The 17,317-nt window shown below is 41.4% G+C and overlaps 1 protein-coding gene across 7 annotated transcripts in view; it reads right to left on the bottom strand.

The window, feature by feature from the left end:
• LOC107151888 overlaps window positions 1–17,317 on the bottom strand; it is a 165,527-nt gene that overhangs the window by 58,924 nt on the left and 89,286 nt on the right. For all 7 annotated transcript variants that reach the window (XM_048785791.1, XM_048786035.1, XM_048785843.1 and 4 more), the window contains 7 exons: window positions 17,021–17,176; window positions 15,029–15,122; window positions 14,191–14,325; window positions 6,810–6,967; window positions 5,522–5,633; window positions 4,121–4,170; window positions 3,599–3,775 (listed from right to left, as the gene is read on the bottom strand). In XM_048785791.1, coding sequence (XP_048641748.1) covers window positions 3,599–3,775; window positions 4,121–4,170; window positions 5,522–5,633; window positions 6,810–6,967; window positions 14,191–14,325; window positions 15,029–15,122; window positions 17,021–17,176 — 882 coding nt within the window. The remainder of the gene's footprint in view (window positions 1–3,598; window positions 3,776–4,120; window positions 4,171–5,521; window positions 5,634–6,809; window positions 6,968–14,190; window positions 14,326–15,028; window positions 15,123–17,020; window positions 17,177–17,317) is intronic.

Genomic DNA, 17,317 nt, shown 5'->3' with positions numbered 1-17,317 from the left:
ATAGCACTAAGATTCCTAATGTGTTTAACTTCAGAGAGCTGCTTCAATGTCCTCACTTGAAAGAAACCAAAGTCCCAAGTTTCGAGATAAGTGATTTGCCTAAGACCTCAGTTCAACACATGACTGAGCCAGGGGAAAAATCCAAATATTCTAACTCCAGGCTGTGGTTTTCTCTACGAGGACACCTTCTTGTGACTCACAGCTGTGATTTGGATATGGTTAAGGGTTCATGTGTTGGAGGCCTGGTCCTTAGGGCGGTACTACTGGGAGGTGATGTTTAGTGGGAAGTCCTTAGGTCTGCTGGAGGTTCACCTCTGAAGGGATTATAGGTCTCGCTCTGTCTTCATTTCCTATTGTGGAGAACTAGGGATTAACCCTGGGGTGCTCTACCATTGAACTACACTCCCAGTTCTTTTTATTTTTCTTTTATCTTGAGGTAGGGTCTTGCTAAATTGTTGAGGCTAGCCTCCACCTTGTGATCCTTCTGCCTCAGCCTCCCAAGCTGCTGGGATTACAGGCATGCACCACCATGCACTGCTGCTTTTGTGCTTTTTGATGTAAGGTCTTCCTCATACACGTACTCCTGCTATGATGTGGTGCTGCGAGAGGGCCCTCACCAAAACTGTGCTGTTGGTGTCGTGCCCTCCAAAACTTGAGCTAAATAAATTTCTTTAAAAAATAAACTTAGACTGCCTCAGGTATTTTGTTATAATTACACAATACATTTATTTGTTTGTTTATTTATTTATTTATTTTTAAATCAGTAGGTACCCAGAGCATGGAACCAGACTTTGAAGTTAGAAAGAATCCAATAGTACTTTTACCAAAGTTTCACATAAGAAAGAAGTTCCTTTCTCTATACTCCTATAAATATTCCCATAAATGAGTATATTAAAAGAGACATTAATATCCAGAGAGTTTAGGAAAAGGAGGGGATTCAGTGGAGAAACAGTCTACAGCTCATCCACTGGTCACCCATTTTGCTCACACCTTCCTGGCCCAAGGTTCTACCCTGATGTTATCACACATCAACCAACCAGATAATTCAGGGACCAAGGCTCTCCAGAGTAAATGACTGTTTCCCTTAATCTTTAGAAAACATAGTCTCCTATAAGAAACAATAAAGAAATAGAGCAAGATCTAAAAGTTAGATTTTTCCTCCTCTTTGCATCCTGACCTTCTTATTTGGTTGCTGCAAATTAAACACATCAAAAACAAAAATAGGCTTCCTAACCCATTTCATCATAATCACATATGCAGCAGATTAGATTTCTGGAAAGAACTTTAAAAGTTTAATCTCAAATGTAGATTAGCTTTATAAATGGTCAATGAGGTAAGAGGGCGACAAAATAATGGAATTAAGAACACTTAAAGGATTTATCTATGACACTTTGCATGACAAAAATGCTTTTCAACCTTACTGAGCAGCAGATATTCAGGCAAACCCTTTAGAAAAATAGCATCTTTGCCCCACTGTTCTCTCCAATGCATTCTTCCATTAGGTAAATCCTGTAAATCTATGCAAATGAAAGCATTGGCTGAGCTCATAGAACAAAACACTGCTATCTACAAACTAATCCGCCTTATAAGTATGGAGATGGACCTGGCCACTGTTTGGCTGGTCAGCTGTCAGTCAGTCAAGTGCTTGAGGATTTCAACCTCTTTCATTCTAGTCTAGCCGTTACCATTCCGTTTTCTTGGGGAACTCCAACAATCCTGTCCATTCCTCTTTGAATTCCTCCAGAGGCCCTGAGTAGTTAAACATTCCCTCATAGGTCTTTGTACACACCTCTAATGTGTTATCTCTGGAGTTACTTGTTTGTTTACACAGCTTTTCCCAACTAGATGGAATTTATTGCCAGAACCAATGACTTATCCTGTAAATGCCAGTGCCTGGCATTTAAGTAAACATGGAATAAATGATAGTTGAATAGCACATGCATGCATGCATGAATGAATGAAGGAATGAGTGCGTGAGTGAGTGATCTGATACAAACGATCTCTTAAATCCCTTCTATCTGTCCAGTCCATGATCATATTTTAGTATTCCTGTTTCTCAAACTCCAGAAGCAGAAACAGAAGCAGAGGTTAAGCTCACCCTATAAGGGTGTGTTTGCTTCTCCTTGGAGACTGTATACTATATAACACACACACACACCCTTTTTTTTTTTTTAAGGAAATGAGGTTACTAACTGCTCAGGTATGCTAACTCCTCCATCCAGGAAGGGGGTGGGGGTGAACTCTTATGCAGGCTGAGTTACAGTCTTTCAGAAAACCAGATAAAGCCTTTTAAGAATATATGAAGCAGCTGTGCTCTGTCACTATACCTATATCTACATCTGTATCTGTATGTCTGTCCCACCAGAGGAAAACAGGACACTTAATTTGTCCAAGGCACTGGCATATCATTGTTTTTTCTGAGTATTTCTTCTAGATTATTATTATATAATTATATTATTATTATAGAATATGTGAATCTAAGACAGCTCAAAATCAAACTTACTTTTTTGTTGACTTATTTTACATGCTAGCTATGTAAATGGTTGTGACTAACGAAAATGAGCTCCCCAGGAGAAAGCAAAACTATACTGATGAAAAAAGCAGTCAAACAGCTCATAAACAATGAACTTCTTTTGGATTCAAATACAAAAATGCTTTTTTTCTCAGCGTGCTAAACTTTTTCTTTTGTGCTTCTAGACCAGACTATCAAAGTCAAGTACAGTAAAAGGAGCAAAAGTGTCAGTAAGATTTTCATTACTTCGCAAACACCTAAGATAAACAACTTATAAATAGAAAAGGTTTATTTGGGCTTAACAGTTCTAGAAGTTTCGGTCCATGAACAGTTGGCCCCATTATTTGGGTGAGGCAGTGAGTCTTGTTGGAAGCACCTGGAGGAGCAAAACTATTCACCTCATGACCAGGAAGCAAAAGAAAAAGAGGAAGAGATCAAGATTCCATATCCCTTTCAAGGGCAAATCCCTGTTATAGTTTGGATTTGCAAGGGCTCATATGTTGAAGGCTTGTCCCCAGTGTAGCAAGGTTCAAAGGTGAAGCTCTTGGAAAGTGATTGATCTTGAGGGCTCTAACCTCACTATTGGATTAATCTGTTAATGAACTGATAATTTGATGGCATTACTGGGAGATTGTGAAACTGTAGGAGACAGAGCTGAGTTGGAGAAAACAGGTCACTGGGGATGTGCCCTGGAAGAGAATATCTTATCCCCAGCCCCTTCCTCCCTCCCTCTTTCTATCTCTGCTTCGTAGCTGCCATGAGACGAGAGCCTTCCTCTGCTGTGCCCTCTGCCATGATGTTTATACCTTGGAGCCGGCTGATCATAAACTGAAACCTCAGAAACTGTGAGTCAAAATGAGTCTTTCCTTCTAAGTTGTTTTTCTCAGTTATTTTGGCTCATACCCCCATGGCCTAGGACCCACGCGACACTGGAGAGCAAGCCTTTATTACTTGGACTTTTGGAACACACTTAAGATCCAAACAATAGCAGCAAAATATTTTCATACTAAACACACCTCTTCCTGGAGAAAGGTGGGGCCTTGGAAGTAGAAAGACAAACTCTACTTTGTCTCTGATTTTACATACCTGGGGTCAGCTTTGAGGCCCTCCTTGGAATCACTTGATCCCTTCTTTTCTTGTGGTTGCCCCACCATGAAAAAGGTATCCCTGATAGTAGGAAAATCCTCCAGGAGGGCTCTCAGGCTATTACAGTGTGCCATGATCTGACTCCGAAGAGCATAGTGAGACATGTGGCGGTTAAACCTGAAAGTCAGAAGAGATGATGTCCCAAAGGAAAATCCAAGTTGTTTCCCTTCTCATCAAAGTTTCAGTATCTACTTCCCTGGAGGAATAGAGCATCTGTGTCAAAAAGAAATTTCCATGTGGTGTTGCTTGAAAGCAGAGGTATGAACTTCTTCAAAGTACTTTAAAGTGTTCTCTTGGTGCTTTGCATATGAGAGGTCAGTTTAACTTGATTTTATCCAATAGCCATGTGATTTATTTAAACAAAACCAACCTCACTTTTTGTCTGAATTTCTGCATAATACCACTTACTGATTCTTGCATTCAGAACAAATCAGCGTGTGTTATCACATATACAATACTTACTTTTGACAATATTCAATTATAACATCCCTCTTGAGTTTTCCAATTTCATCCTGTGGTAAAAGAAAATGATAGTTCTTCTATTAGATGGTTGGCTATAAGCACTACCCAACCTGGTACATGTGTACAAACAAACTTCAACTTTAAGCAGGAAAAGGCCACACAACTGAGACATTCTTTCTGGAGGTAAGCTTATTGGGATACCCTCTTCTCTGTGTCTCTTCTATCGCATATTTCTAAGTATGTCAAGAATGCAAGGTCCTGATCATTCTACCTGGATCATTTCTCAGGGTTGTGTTTGCAGAGAGCCGTCTTAAGGGATGAGTTAATGTCTCCTTCTAGGAAAATGAGCAGGCTTGCTATAAAAGAGGTGGGTTCCCCAAGCTTAGTGTTTTCAACTATGACACAAACCTAGTGGGCACGTGTAGGCTCCTCCTAGTTGTCCCTGTGGGATTTGGGAGGTAAAGACAACTGACACAAATATAGAACTCATGTTACCTGCTCTGCTGTAAGCAATAAAGTTCTTTGCCTCTGACCTGCAAGTCTTGTGTCTTCTGCTAGCAGGCTAACTTATGAACATGCAAGTAGGCTAAAATCCCAGATCCTAGCAAAACTAACTGATCATTATATTGCATAAATTATTTTTGATCTGTGGGTGTTGGATAATGCTGAAGGATAGTTAATGTTATATTTTCACTCTATCACTATTTTTTGAGAATTGCTTATTAGAAGGGGCCCTTTGCCTCCATGGTTATTCATCAGTAGTTAAAATGTCTGGCCTTCATCATACCCATTTGCAGAAGTAGGTTAGGCAAATTTAATTTTTTTTTTTTTTTAGTCACAAGTAAGGACAAAGCCTAGAGATAAACCTCTCATTTCCCACCATAACTATTCATGAGCATAATCATTTCCTCATCAAAATGAATGAATAATAAAATGCTATTCACAAAATTAAGCAATGGTTTTAACTAATTAAAGGTTTGAATTTTATAATATTTTTCAACTGATTAGAGTAGTATGAAAACTCTTAAACAGTAACATGTTGGAAGTATCTCAAAAACCAAGATAATAGGTATCAGAGCCCTTACCCACCTTACCTAAGCCACCCAAACCCAAAACCTACCTCAGGAGTAGATAAATGTTTCAAAGCACGTGCTGAAATGAGCCCGTTTAGAAAATGACAAAACAAAATGTGGCCTTGAAAAACTGTAAGCATTTTTAAAAACCTGACTATAACCTGCTTGAATTTATTCGATTTCTATTGGATTTCCTTTATCGGTTCCTTGTATTTTCAATAGTCCCATCCAAATAGGTTGAAAGCCACAGACCCCAAGTTCAGAAATTTTATTTGCTCAAATGCAAAAGGACCAGAACTGTGGGGAGCTCTTATCTCTGCGCACTCACAGGGCTGTTCATTCTGCCGGCCATGGTCTGTTTCCTGAGGTGAAAGGCGGTCAGCATCATGTCCCGCAGCCCCACCTTTTCTAGTTGAATAGACACAAAAGCCTCTGGAGCCCTGAGAAGTGAACAGAGGCATCTGAGCCAAGGTGGGAGGTAAGAGGACACGTGACACAAGGACAACTCATGTTCTGGGTGTCATAGCAGGAGGGCTCCATGGTTCTCTCTTGCTCCAAGTGTTTCTGATTGTTCACCAAAGATGTTGATGTGCTCCAGGCTTCTTGGAGACATATAATGCCTAAACCATACGACAGCCGTCCCTTCTTGATCCCAAATATCAAGCCTGGCCCAATGTGCCCTTTACCTGAACTGAAGTGGTCTCCAAGGGTCCCCTTGACTAAACACACTAATCTTAATCTTCTATCCACACATTGGGAATGTGGACTGAAGGCACTTGAACTCTGGCCAAGTCAGTGGCATCTTGAGTAGTAGAGTTGCTTTGCCTGTTTTTTTTTTTTTTTCCATTCTAAATTTGCCAGTGTCTAAATTTGTGAGTGTCCTTGGTATGGCTCCAATAAAATACTCAGAGTAATCACAATTATTACAGAATGTAAGCATCATTCTTTCTTTGTCATGGTGAAAAGAATTCAAAACATAGCAGGCCATCCTGATTTATAGACATATCTCTGGAGACCATGCCTCTGTGACCAGTTACCATCTTATTATATAAACAATAGCAAAATCTTTGTTAGAATACAGAGGGAAGTTCTGGGCTTCTCAATTTAAGAGAGTTACGGAAAATTTAGAGTGTCCTGTTAATGTCTTGCTTGCAAAAAGAGTATAAACAGGGATAGGGTTGTAGCTCAATGGCTGAGCACTTCTCTCACATGCATGAGGCACTGGGTTCGATAATCAGCACCACATAAATAAATAAATATATGAACAAAGATATTTTTTAAAAAAGAGTATGAACAATTACAGAGAAAGAGGAGAGAGTGAAGGAAGGGAAGAGAAAGAGAAAAGAGGAGAGAGACAGAGAGTTAGAGGGACAGAGAGTAAAGAAGAGGCTTAAATTAAGACCAGGTGACTTTCTTTCATAGACTAGGGTATACTGGAAGGAGCTGAGCCTTCCCAGTGTTCACACAGGTCTTCATATGAGGTTCTTAAAGAAATAAAACACATACTAGTTACTCTGGGAGTTTAGGCTTCTTCAATCCCATAACACAATATTATCAATTGAATTAAAAGAGGATAATTTTATTATCTTAAACAATCCTCCCATAAGGTACAATACCTTTTGGTCCTCTGAAATCTTTCTGAAGAGTGCGTAAGGTTATTTGGGACTTTTGGAGTTGGGGATAACAGTAAGCTTTCGGTGTCATTCACAATTCTGGAATTTCTTCTTCTGGTTGGACTCATTCTGCCATGATTTTTCAGTTCTGCACTTACTTCCTAAAACATTTTAAATCACAGTGAATTAAATTGGTTAGATGTGTAAGTGCTCCCTATAAAATTACATCACAGCCACAACTGACCCCAAGCACAAGTAATGCCTGAGTAAGTGGGAGGAGGAGAAGGGGGAGAGGAAGAAGAGGAAAAGAGATACCACTTTGCACAACAAAGGGCTGAGGCACTAAGGAGGACTATTTTCAGAATAGACTACTGTTGTCTAAAGTGCTATAAGAAAATTCTCCATTCTACAAAGTGGTTAGGAGTAGTGTGCTATGTGGAATAACCTTTCAAGAAATAATGCTGATGGATTTCACAGCTATAAGATCTGGAAGATTCCCTCAGGGCACCTAAGAAAATGGAGGTGGGATTTAAATGCTGCCTTGCCAATCCTCAATAAATGTTGGCAAGGATATGGTAGAAAATGTACACTCATACATTGCCAGTGGGACTGAAAATTAGTGCAACCACTGTGGAAAGCAGTATGGAGAATTCTCAGAAAACCTGGAATAGAACCACCATTTGACCCAGTCATCCCACTCCTCAGTTTATACCCAAAGGACTTAAAATCAGAATATTACAGTGATGAAGCCACATAGTAGCTCAACTCACAATAGCTAAACTATGGAACCAACCTAGATGCCTTTCAACAGATGAATGGATAAAGAAACTGTATATACACAATGGAATATTACTCAGCCTTAAAGAAAAACAAAATTACGGCATTTGCTGGTAAATGGATGGAACTGGAGAATATCTATGCTAAGTGAAATAAGCCAATCCCAAAAAACCAAAAGCTGAATGTTTTCTCTGATATGCGGATGATAATTCACAATGAGGATGGGGGAGAATATTGGTGTTTTGGACTAGACAGAGGGGAGTGAAGGGAGGAAGGGGGCATAGGGATAGGAATGATAGTAGAATGAATCAGACATTATTACCCTATGTATGCACATAAGATTACATGACCTGTGTAACTCTATATCATGTACAACCAGATGAATGAGAAGTTATACTCCATTTATGTATGATGTATCAAAATGCATTCTACTGTCATGTATAACTAATTAGAACAAATAAAAAATATTAAAAATTAAATAAATGCTACCATGCACCCGTAGCTATGAAGGAGGGAAAGAAGAGGTGAGGGAGGGAAGTGGAAGGAGGGAGGGGTGAGGAAGGAGGGAAGGAGGGGTAGGAAAGAAAAAAAGGAAAATGAGTATCTTCCAGCTCCATTTGTTATGGAGCTGTGAGGCACAATGAACGGTATAGTTTTCTAAACTACTGATGAAAGAAAAAAGCTAAATCTTCAAAGGAAAGTCCATTCTTCTTCTATGGAAGAATCAAGGAGATCCCTATATCAGAATTACTAAAGGAGACGGAAGAAGAGTGAGGCAAAAAGGAAAAAAAAAAATCCTAGGTAGAACATCTTAAGAGTTTCCAACCTTATTTTTTTCCCCAAAATCCTTGGAGTCTTCCAGTCTGCGGGAAATAGGAGTCTCTACCAGCTCAGGAAACTGGGGAGGTCCTACAAGGTTGTGAGTGGGAAGAGAGGGAAGAGTCCTTGCTCTGCAGGAGATTCTGATACTGGCACTTCGCAGGTGACCCTGTCTCTCTTCCTTCCCCTCTCAGAATCTGCTTCCTCACCTGGAACCAAACCCATCCCATGGGGCTGGAGAGGATTCCATGAGCCCACGTAGTTCCATCACTTAGCTTCCTGCCAGCCTGCACCACAGGAGCTCCTGATCTCCTCACGGCACTCTCCCTTCAGTTCCATCTTCAATTCCTTCCTCTTTTTCCAACTCCTTCCTACAAATGTGTCCACCTCTCTCATTGTTCCTTATTTCTCCTACTCCCTCAACTTTCCTCCTCAATTCTGACCAAACTTCTTAAAGAACTGCTATGGGCTGTTTGTGTCCTTCTAAAATTCACGTGTTCAAGTTTTAACCCCCAATAGGATGGTGTTTGGAGATAGGTGGAAAATTTAAATGAGGTCATGGAAGTAGGGCCCTAATCCAATAGGGCTAGTGCCCAATGACAAAGGGCAAGAGACCTCAGCACTCTCCCTTCCTTTCTTCCCCCTGAGGCCAGGGGACAAAAAGATAGTCAGTGTAGGGAAGGAATGTTTGGGTCAGAAAATTACCTCCAGAGCACTTCCCCCTCCTCCTACTGTTGCCAAGGTGACCTGCCTCCAGAGAATTGTGCCTCCTTGCAGGGAGTTGTAGAAGTTGTTAATTAATGCCCCCTGGGCTGCTCCCTTCCTGCCTGGATCAATCCACCTTTGGCCCACCTTCTGGTCACTTGTCACTTATGCAGGATGGTGGGAGAGAGGCCATGAAAAGAGGAATTCTAAAATGTATAAAAGGGGCAGGACACTCCCACTTCCTCAGACAACCAGCTCTGGGGTCCCTTCTCCGCAGAGAAGTCTATCTTTGTCCCATCCTTTAATAAAACTTGCGTTGTACACTTGCCTCTGCATTTCTTAGGTGTTCAGTCTTCACATCTGGGGAAACAGGACTTGGCCCTGATGGATTCTCCTCACCCGCATCACTACCACCCTCTTCACTCCTTGATAAGAGAACACAGCAGAAGGCCACCATCTGCAAGCCACAAAGTCAGCTACACACCAGAAACCAACCATGATGGCACTTTGATCTTGAACTTCTCACCCCGGAACTGTGACAAGGTAGATTTCAGTGGTTGAAGTCACCTAGTCTGTAGTATTCTATTGTGGCAGTATGAGCAGACTGATGCAAGAGCCATAAATACACACTCCTTGGACTCTTCTGTCAGCCTCTTGCTCCTTAACTCTGGCCCTCTCTGGAGCTTTTACTTCAAACCAATTAGTAGACTTGCTCTAGAGTTAGTAGAGCAAGTGACCTTTTGTGAAGGTTAATGACCTCATTTTAATCCCTAACCATCTAGGTTTTACCTCTCCATTCAAACTTACAGAATTCTTTCTTTCTAAAATAATAACTTTATTGAGAAATAATTTACACTTAATAAACATCACATATTTAAAGTGTAAAATCAGATAAGTTTGGACAAATTTATTCAACTGTAAAACCATTATCACAATCAAACTAATCACCACAGCCATCCTTCCCACCTGCTCCCTTCAAGCAACCACTGGTCTGCTTTCTTTTCTTTCTTTTTTTTTAAATTTGGTACTAGGAATTAAACCCAGGGATACCTTACCACAGAGCTACATCTCCAATGCTATCTATCTATCTATCTATCTATCTATCTATCTATCTATCTATTTTTTAAATAGTTTCTCAGTTGTTGGGGCTGGCCTTGAACTTGTGATCTTTTTGCCTCAACTTCCCAAGTTACTGGGATTCTGACACATACCTCTGCACACAGTAGCTGCTCTGCCTTCTGAAACTTTAGGTTCGAATGAATTTCCTACAATTTTGCATAAATAGAGTCATACAGTAATGCTCTTTTTGGTTGGACTTTATCCATATTTTTGTACATATCAATGATTTCTTTTTATTGTCTACTAGTAGTACATTGTAGGATGTATCACAATTTATTTATCCATTCCACCATTCATGGACATTTGAGTTCTTGGCTATAATGAATGTAGCGTCTATAAACATTTTTTTTTTTTTTTGTACAGATACATACACTCATTTCTCTTGGTTACATACCTAGGGATGGAATGGCTGGATCATATTGTACGTTTATGTTTAACTTTTTAAGAAATTGCCAAACCATTTTTCAAGGGAGTTGTACCATTTTGTTTTCCTACTAACGGTGTACTAGAGTTCCAGATCCTCAACATCCTTGCCAACGCTTGAGATGGTCAGTCGGAAACCTTAACCGTTCAAATGGATGTGAAATGTTTCTCAGTGGGTTTTAATTTGCATTTCTCTAATGACTAATCATGTTGAACATCTTTTCATATTTGTCACCTACATCTTTGGTGACTCATTCTTTCTTGAAATATTTCCTTTGATTTTGTGTTCTCTCTCTCTTTTCTCCTCCTTCCCTTCCTTTTGTCCCCTTTTATTGTATCCAGAATTTATTCCTGCTGGTTTTGTCACCACTCCCCTTCTTGTCCTGTGATTATAAGAGAAGCTACACACATATTACCTGCGTATGTTATGTGTGTGTATGTGTATGTGTGTATACACCCCCCCACACACATTCACAGTATACTTTTATGAAGGAGTCACAAAATTCACTTTAACAGAATTAAAATAGACATGAAAACTTCCTGAAAGAAGTAATAACTGGGTTGAGTTGAATACTGGAGGATGAGTAGAATCCTATAAATAAAAGCAAAGGGGCGGGGTAGGAAAGATAGACTGTTGAAAGGAAAGGAAAAATATTATGGGGAAATCTGAACAGAACCATGGAGATGTGAAACAGCATAAAATATTTAGGGCCCTTAGAGTGCAGGGGAAGTGGCAGGATTGGAAGCTGGGGCCGGGTAGTGAAGACCATGCATACATAGCTAGGGAGGTTGAGCTTTACTATTTGGACTACAAAGAGTCACTGAAGGCGTGGATACTTTGGTCACTGTGGGAAGGGGAAATCTGACTGGAGGCAGATATGGTGGTACAAGGCAAGGGCCCAGGAGGTGGAGGCTAGTTCAAAGGCCATTATAACCATAAAAAAATGAGATAATGAAGGCTGGGGATATAGCTCAATTCGAGTGCTTGCCTCACATGCACAAGGAACTGAGTTCAATCCCCAGCACCACACACTCACAAAAATAATGAGAGTTTAACCTAAACTGGAGGGAAGCAGGTATAATGCAGATGGAGAAAAGGGGCATATTCAATCAATATTTACAATATGATATTGGTAAGAGTTAGTGATCGAGTGTATGATCCAAGGTCACTTAACCAAGAATGGAAATACTAAAGAACCATATGGGAGAGAAATGAGTTCCCTTTGTACATGTTGAATTGAGACGCCTATGGGATACCCAAAAAAGGTTGTCTAGCGGGCACTTGGACACCCAAGTTTGGGGCTTAGTAGAGAGATTCTATGAAGTGATGTATTTTTGAAAGTTGATCATGTATTGGTTTAGGATATACAGGTTTTAAATCTCAAGAGGTGATGAGAATAGCCATGGAGGACAGGTAAAGGAAGAGCCAAGGTGTTCTGAGGCACAATAGAGGGAAACACCAACATCTAAGAGCTGGGAGAGAAGAGAGGTCCCACTCCAAGAGATTGAGAAGGAACAATCAAAGAGACAGAAGAGAGCCAGGAGACAGTGGAGTCAGGCAAGCCGAGGAAGGAGAGCCTCAAGGATAAGGTGGTAGTCAACAGCATTAAATGGAGGGAAGAAGTCAGGTCAAGTTGCTAAACGGCATCTTCTGGGTTAATTAATAAGAAAGTCAAGGCTGAATCTAGTGAGAGGGGTGATGGAGGAGGGAGTGCAGCTATAGTAAATGGGGTGTTAGTACAGGAAGACAAGGAGTTAAAAACTATCCTTTCAGTAAACATAAATGTGAAGAAGAGATCCTAATCAGGGTACTGGCGAGAGAGGCACATAGAAGGACAAGGACAACAAGCTTTATGGGAGAGGATGAAAACAGTTCAGCCTGTCCACAATTGGAGAGTTGAAAGTGAAGTAGAGAAAGCAGGTAGCTGATTGTAAGGAGCATCTTCCATAGACATTCTGGGACATGCTGGGACTCACTAAGTTGGTGGCCATAGGAACAGCAGCCATTGAACTGCTTAGTCCTGTCTGCTTGTAATTAATGAAGAGCTGTGAGGGGCACTGGCCATAGACATGCTTAGCAATGACTGGTTACAATTGATAGGGAGCACAGCTCCGTGGACATGCACAAAGAACATGTCCAACTGCAATTACATCACCTCACTGAACATAACCAATGGACATTGACTTTCACTATAACCAATCACCAACATACACCACCAACTTGGAACTGTATTTAAATTGCTGGTCCTGCCACATCGAAGAGTTTTGCTCCAAGGACATCAGTGAGGCTGGCTGTCTTGCTGTCCATCTCTGGACTGGCTCCACCCTTCCCTGATGTCCAGCCATTGACTGGAAAGAACCACCAGACAAGGACAACATCTGCTCTTTGGCTAAAAGAAGTTGCATGGCATCGGAGGTATTTTGGGACTCTTAGTTGCCCTGGGATTGTGTGATTTGCTTATAGTGTTTAATTAGTGTGCTTTGAATGCTGGTTGGGGTGCTCCTGCACACCCAACACTTTTTGCATTAATTGTTTATATTTAATGATTGGTGTGATTAAATATATGCTTGCATTTAAAGACAATCCACCTCTGAATAATTATTAATAGCACCGCTCGCCATACTGATGAAGCAAAGTCTCAGAAGAGTTGGGAGCAAATGAATCAAGAATATACCCTACAGGTAGGGCCCGGCACATGGTGCATGCCTGTAATCCCAGGGATTTAGGAGCCTGAGGCAGGAGGATCACAAGTTTGAGGCCAGCCGCAGCAACTTAGCAAGGCCATAAGCAACTTAGTGAGACCCTGTCTCAAAATAAAAAATTAAAAGGGCTGGGGATGTTGCTCAGTGGTAAAGTCTCCTGGGTTCAATTCCCGGTACGGGAAAAAAAGAAAGAAAGGAAAAAAAAAAAAAAAGAATCTAGGTGATAAGGATCCAACTGGCAAAAGAAATACTTGAAACTCAGAAGGTGGAGGGAAGCAGGTATAATGTACTCAAACTTGGGAATGTGGTTGTGGGAACCCCAGTTTGTAGCCAGTCAGCCAGAAGTTCTGGTGGTCCAGACTTGTGACTGGATCTGAAATGGGAGCAGTCTTGGGACTGAGCCCTTACCTGTGGGATCTGATGCTACATTCGGGTAGATGGTGTCAGAACTGAACTGAATTAGAAGATGCCCAGCTGGCGTCCTCTGCAGAATTCATTGCTTGCTTGCTGGTGGGGAGAAGTCCCCACACCTTTTGGGGTCACAGGGTGATTTTTCTTGTGAGTATATAGGATGAGAAACTGAATCTAAGTTTGTTTTTCCTACACAGAGAGGAAAGAGGGAAAAAGGGACTAAGAGGAGAAAGGGAGGAAAGGAGGAAGAAAAGGAAAGAACATGTCCAGCTGCAATTACATCACCTCACTGGACATAACCAATGGACATTGACTTTCACTAAAACCAATCACCAACATACAAAGAAGGAGGGAGGGAGGGAGGGAAAGAAGGGAGAGCTGGTGATAGCGGCAGCCTGAGTCTGGCTTCTGCATTATGTAGGCTGACCTTGACATCAGCAGGACAGCCCACTGTCCTGTGATAGAAGGATGCTTGTTGAACTGCCACCATCAAAGCATTTTTCTGAGCAGCTTGACATGCGAGGGTTGCTTGCATATTTTCCACTCCAGACTGGGACAAGAGCTGAAGGAAGAAAATGTGAAAGGCATTAGGAATTGCTTCCATAAATCGGCGAAGTTGAAGGTTGAGATCATCACTTATTCAACATATAAATTCATGTATGACTTTAACTGCAGGATGAGCTGGGATCCTTGTTCCTCAGCCATGAGACTGAGTCTGCTCTCTCCCCAATAGCATTTCATCCCAGCAAGGCAGTCCTTAGGCCTGGTTTGTCCTGTACCGGGACACCATGAGGTTTCCCCAGTGGTCAGGAAAGGATGGGCAGGCTCTGATGAAGTACAGTGGTGGGCTCTGGTAAGCCAAGATTAGATCCATGGTAAAAGAAAAGAAAAGAAAAATCCAAAAACACATAGAGAAGCAAAGAAATCCAACTGTTGGGGCGGGGAAAACCCATCCAGTTTAAAAAGGTCATATAAAAACTCCAAATAATAAGTGTATATTTTAAAAGCCTGATGCAAAGATGGCCCTCTACATGTGCTTCTTTTTTCTATCTAAAGAAGCCATTATACATGTGTTGCAGTCTACATGGTTCAAACCAGGTCAATGTGCAAAGGACAAGGCGATACCATTGTTATTACCAATGAAGTAAAGCATTTCTTAAAAATGGAAGTCAATATATATGAATTAAATATTGATTTAAAAAACACATAAGCAAATTCTTTATTTTGCTTCAGTTTCTTTTGGAAAAAATAAATAAATAACTGACCTTAAGGATGGCTTCTTTCGTATAAAAACTAAATTTGCCAACTTGGTTATCATCCACCTCAGAGATGGCTAAGGCAAGTGTAGTGGGAGAATATCTGCAAGAAGAAATATGAGGTTGTTTTGATGTGACATAGTATGTGTCATGAGATGCACCTTCGGATGGCACAAATGGCACGAGATCAGATCTGGAACATCAGCAGCACCAGCAATTGTGGGTTTTATATAAGATATTTCAACCTTAAAACTGGAAGGGCTCACCAGATGCAGTGGTGCACACCTATAAACCCAGTGGCTCAGGAGGCTGAGGCAGGAGGATCGTGAGTTCAAAAGCCAGCCTCTGCAACAACGAGGCGCTAAGTAACTCAGTGAGACCCTGTCTCTAAATAAAATACAAAATAGGGCTGGGTGTGGCTCAGTGATTGAGTGTCCCTGAGTTCAATTCCTGGTCCAAAAACCTGTAAGGCCTCTGGAGTCTTTTCAGTCCTTACTCTGCAGTTTGGTCGTGGTAACCATTCCATGTTTGAAATTCTTTTCTCCTGATCCCTCCTATTTTCCTCCCACCTTCTTGACCAAGCCTGCTCAGGACACCTTGCTGACTTCCTCCTTGGAACACACTCTCTTGTGGTTCCAAAAGTCACCCAAATATTCTTTGCAGTCACATTTTCATCTTGGGACATGGTCTATTGTCTATAACTATGAGATTTTGTTGGGTAATTTAATATCAGTCAATTTTGTTTCCTCCTGTGTAAATGAGGATATTGCTCATCTCATAGGGTCATGGAAATACGAAACAGAGTAGTGTGCATAAATGTGCTTTTTAAAACGGAAGTCACTATTCTCATATCTGGCATATGCAGTTGTTACAGTGGCCCTCCAAAGTGGTGGCTTCATGGAATTAACATAGATAACATAATATAAACTCAAGACACAAGTGCTCTAGATGCATGCACCTCCCCCCTGGTGAGTCAGAAGGCTCCTCTTGTCTTGTAGCATCTCTGGATCATCACTGGGAGGACCAATCACCACCTGACCAGAACACAGAACACTCAGGCAGTTTGTGCTGATTGGTGGATTCCAGCTGAACAAAAAGCTCTCCTATTTTCACAGCAGGAGGCCCTTGAGGAACCGGTAGATAGCCTGGCTTCCGACTTGACTTTTGTCAGTTGGAGACCTGAGCCTGACCACACTTCCTGCCTTGGCTTCTGTGGCATAGCTCTGTATCGTCAGTGCATTCTGGGTTTGGTTTAACTAGTGACAAAATAGAGTCAGGGAGATTTGCCTCCAGGGCATTATTTGGCAATGTCTGGAGACATCTTTGATTGTCAGGAAGAGCCAAAGGGTGGGGGTTGGGGGAGGATAGAATATGTGGTGGGGGTACTACTGTCATCTAGTGGGTGGAAGTCAGGCAGGCTGCTAAATTATCTAAGACACACAGGATGTCCCCCTCCCCCAAGGAAGACTTATCCAGTCCAAAATTTCCACAGTGCCTTGGGTAATCTGAGGGTATTGTATTCTACCATCCTAACCCTTTTTGTTCCAGCCACACGCTCAGGAGTCCTTTAGCTTGTCAATATAATTAGAGCAGTGATCCACATTAGCAAAACTAGGGTGATTCCCTCCTGGGAGTCACCTTTTGCAGAGCTAAAACCAGAAACCTCCAGGGAGACAGCTGGGACTCTAGGGGAAAGGGCAGATTAGCAGAGAAGGCAAGAAGAGAGAGGCAGAAGTTTCTCCTCCCCACACATTAAAGGCTGCCTCTGTATAAGGAAGAAGATTCCTTCCCCCAACTCAGTAGATTCAAGGTCTGTAGCTGATAAACGGGGTTTCTTTCTGGCAATGTGCTTGACATGGCAGATGGGGCATAAGAAAGAGAATTTAGAAGTGCAATTCATCTTGTTTGTCCATGGGTGAAATAAATTGTCCCCACTGGTTGTTTATTCCACCATTATAGTAAAATTTTTTTTTTTTTTCACTCTGGCCCTCCCAGGCTCACCTGTCTAGCCGACCACTGTGCTCCAGCAGAGACGTTATAAAGGCAGGAGGTGGTTGGTCCATTTTGTCCCTGGGTGATGCAAATTCAAAGTGAATGGGCCTCAGATATAAATGGAACTCTTCAAACCCCATCTCCTCAGCCAATTCCTTATAGTGCCTAAAAGAAAAGGAGAGCCAAGGCCATGTGTTAATATTTTCTCCTGAAGGAAAGTAATCATAATAAAACCAAGACACTTAAAAAAGCACAGAAGCAAAAAAATCAAACAAAAGTTGGCCAAATACAGTGTGGGAAGTGAAT

This window comes from Marmota marmota, unplaced genomic scaffold (genome assembly GCF_001458135.2).
Source record: "Marmota marmota marmota unplaced genomic scaffold, marMar, whole genome shotgun sequence".
Lineage (NCBI taxonomy): Eukaryota > Metazoa > Chordata > Mammalia > Rodentia > Sciuridae > Marmota > Marmota marmota.
Note: the sequence above shows the minus strand (reverse complement) of the source record. Positions and strands in the feature narration are given on the sequence as shown.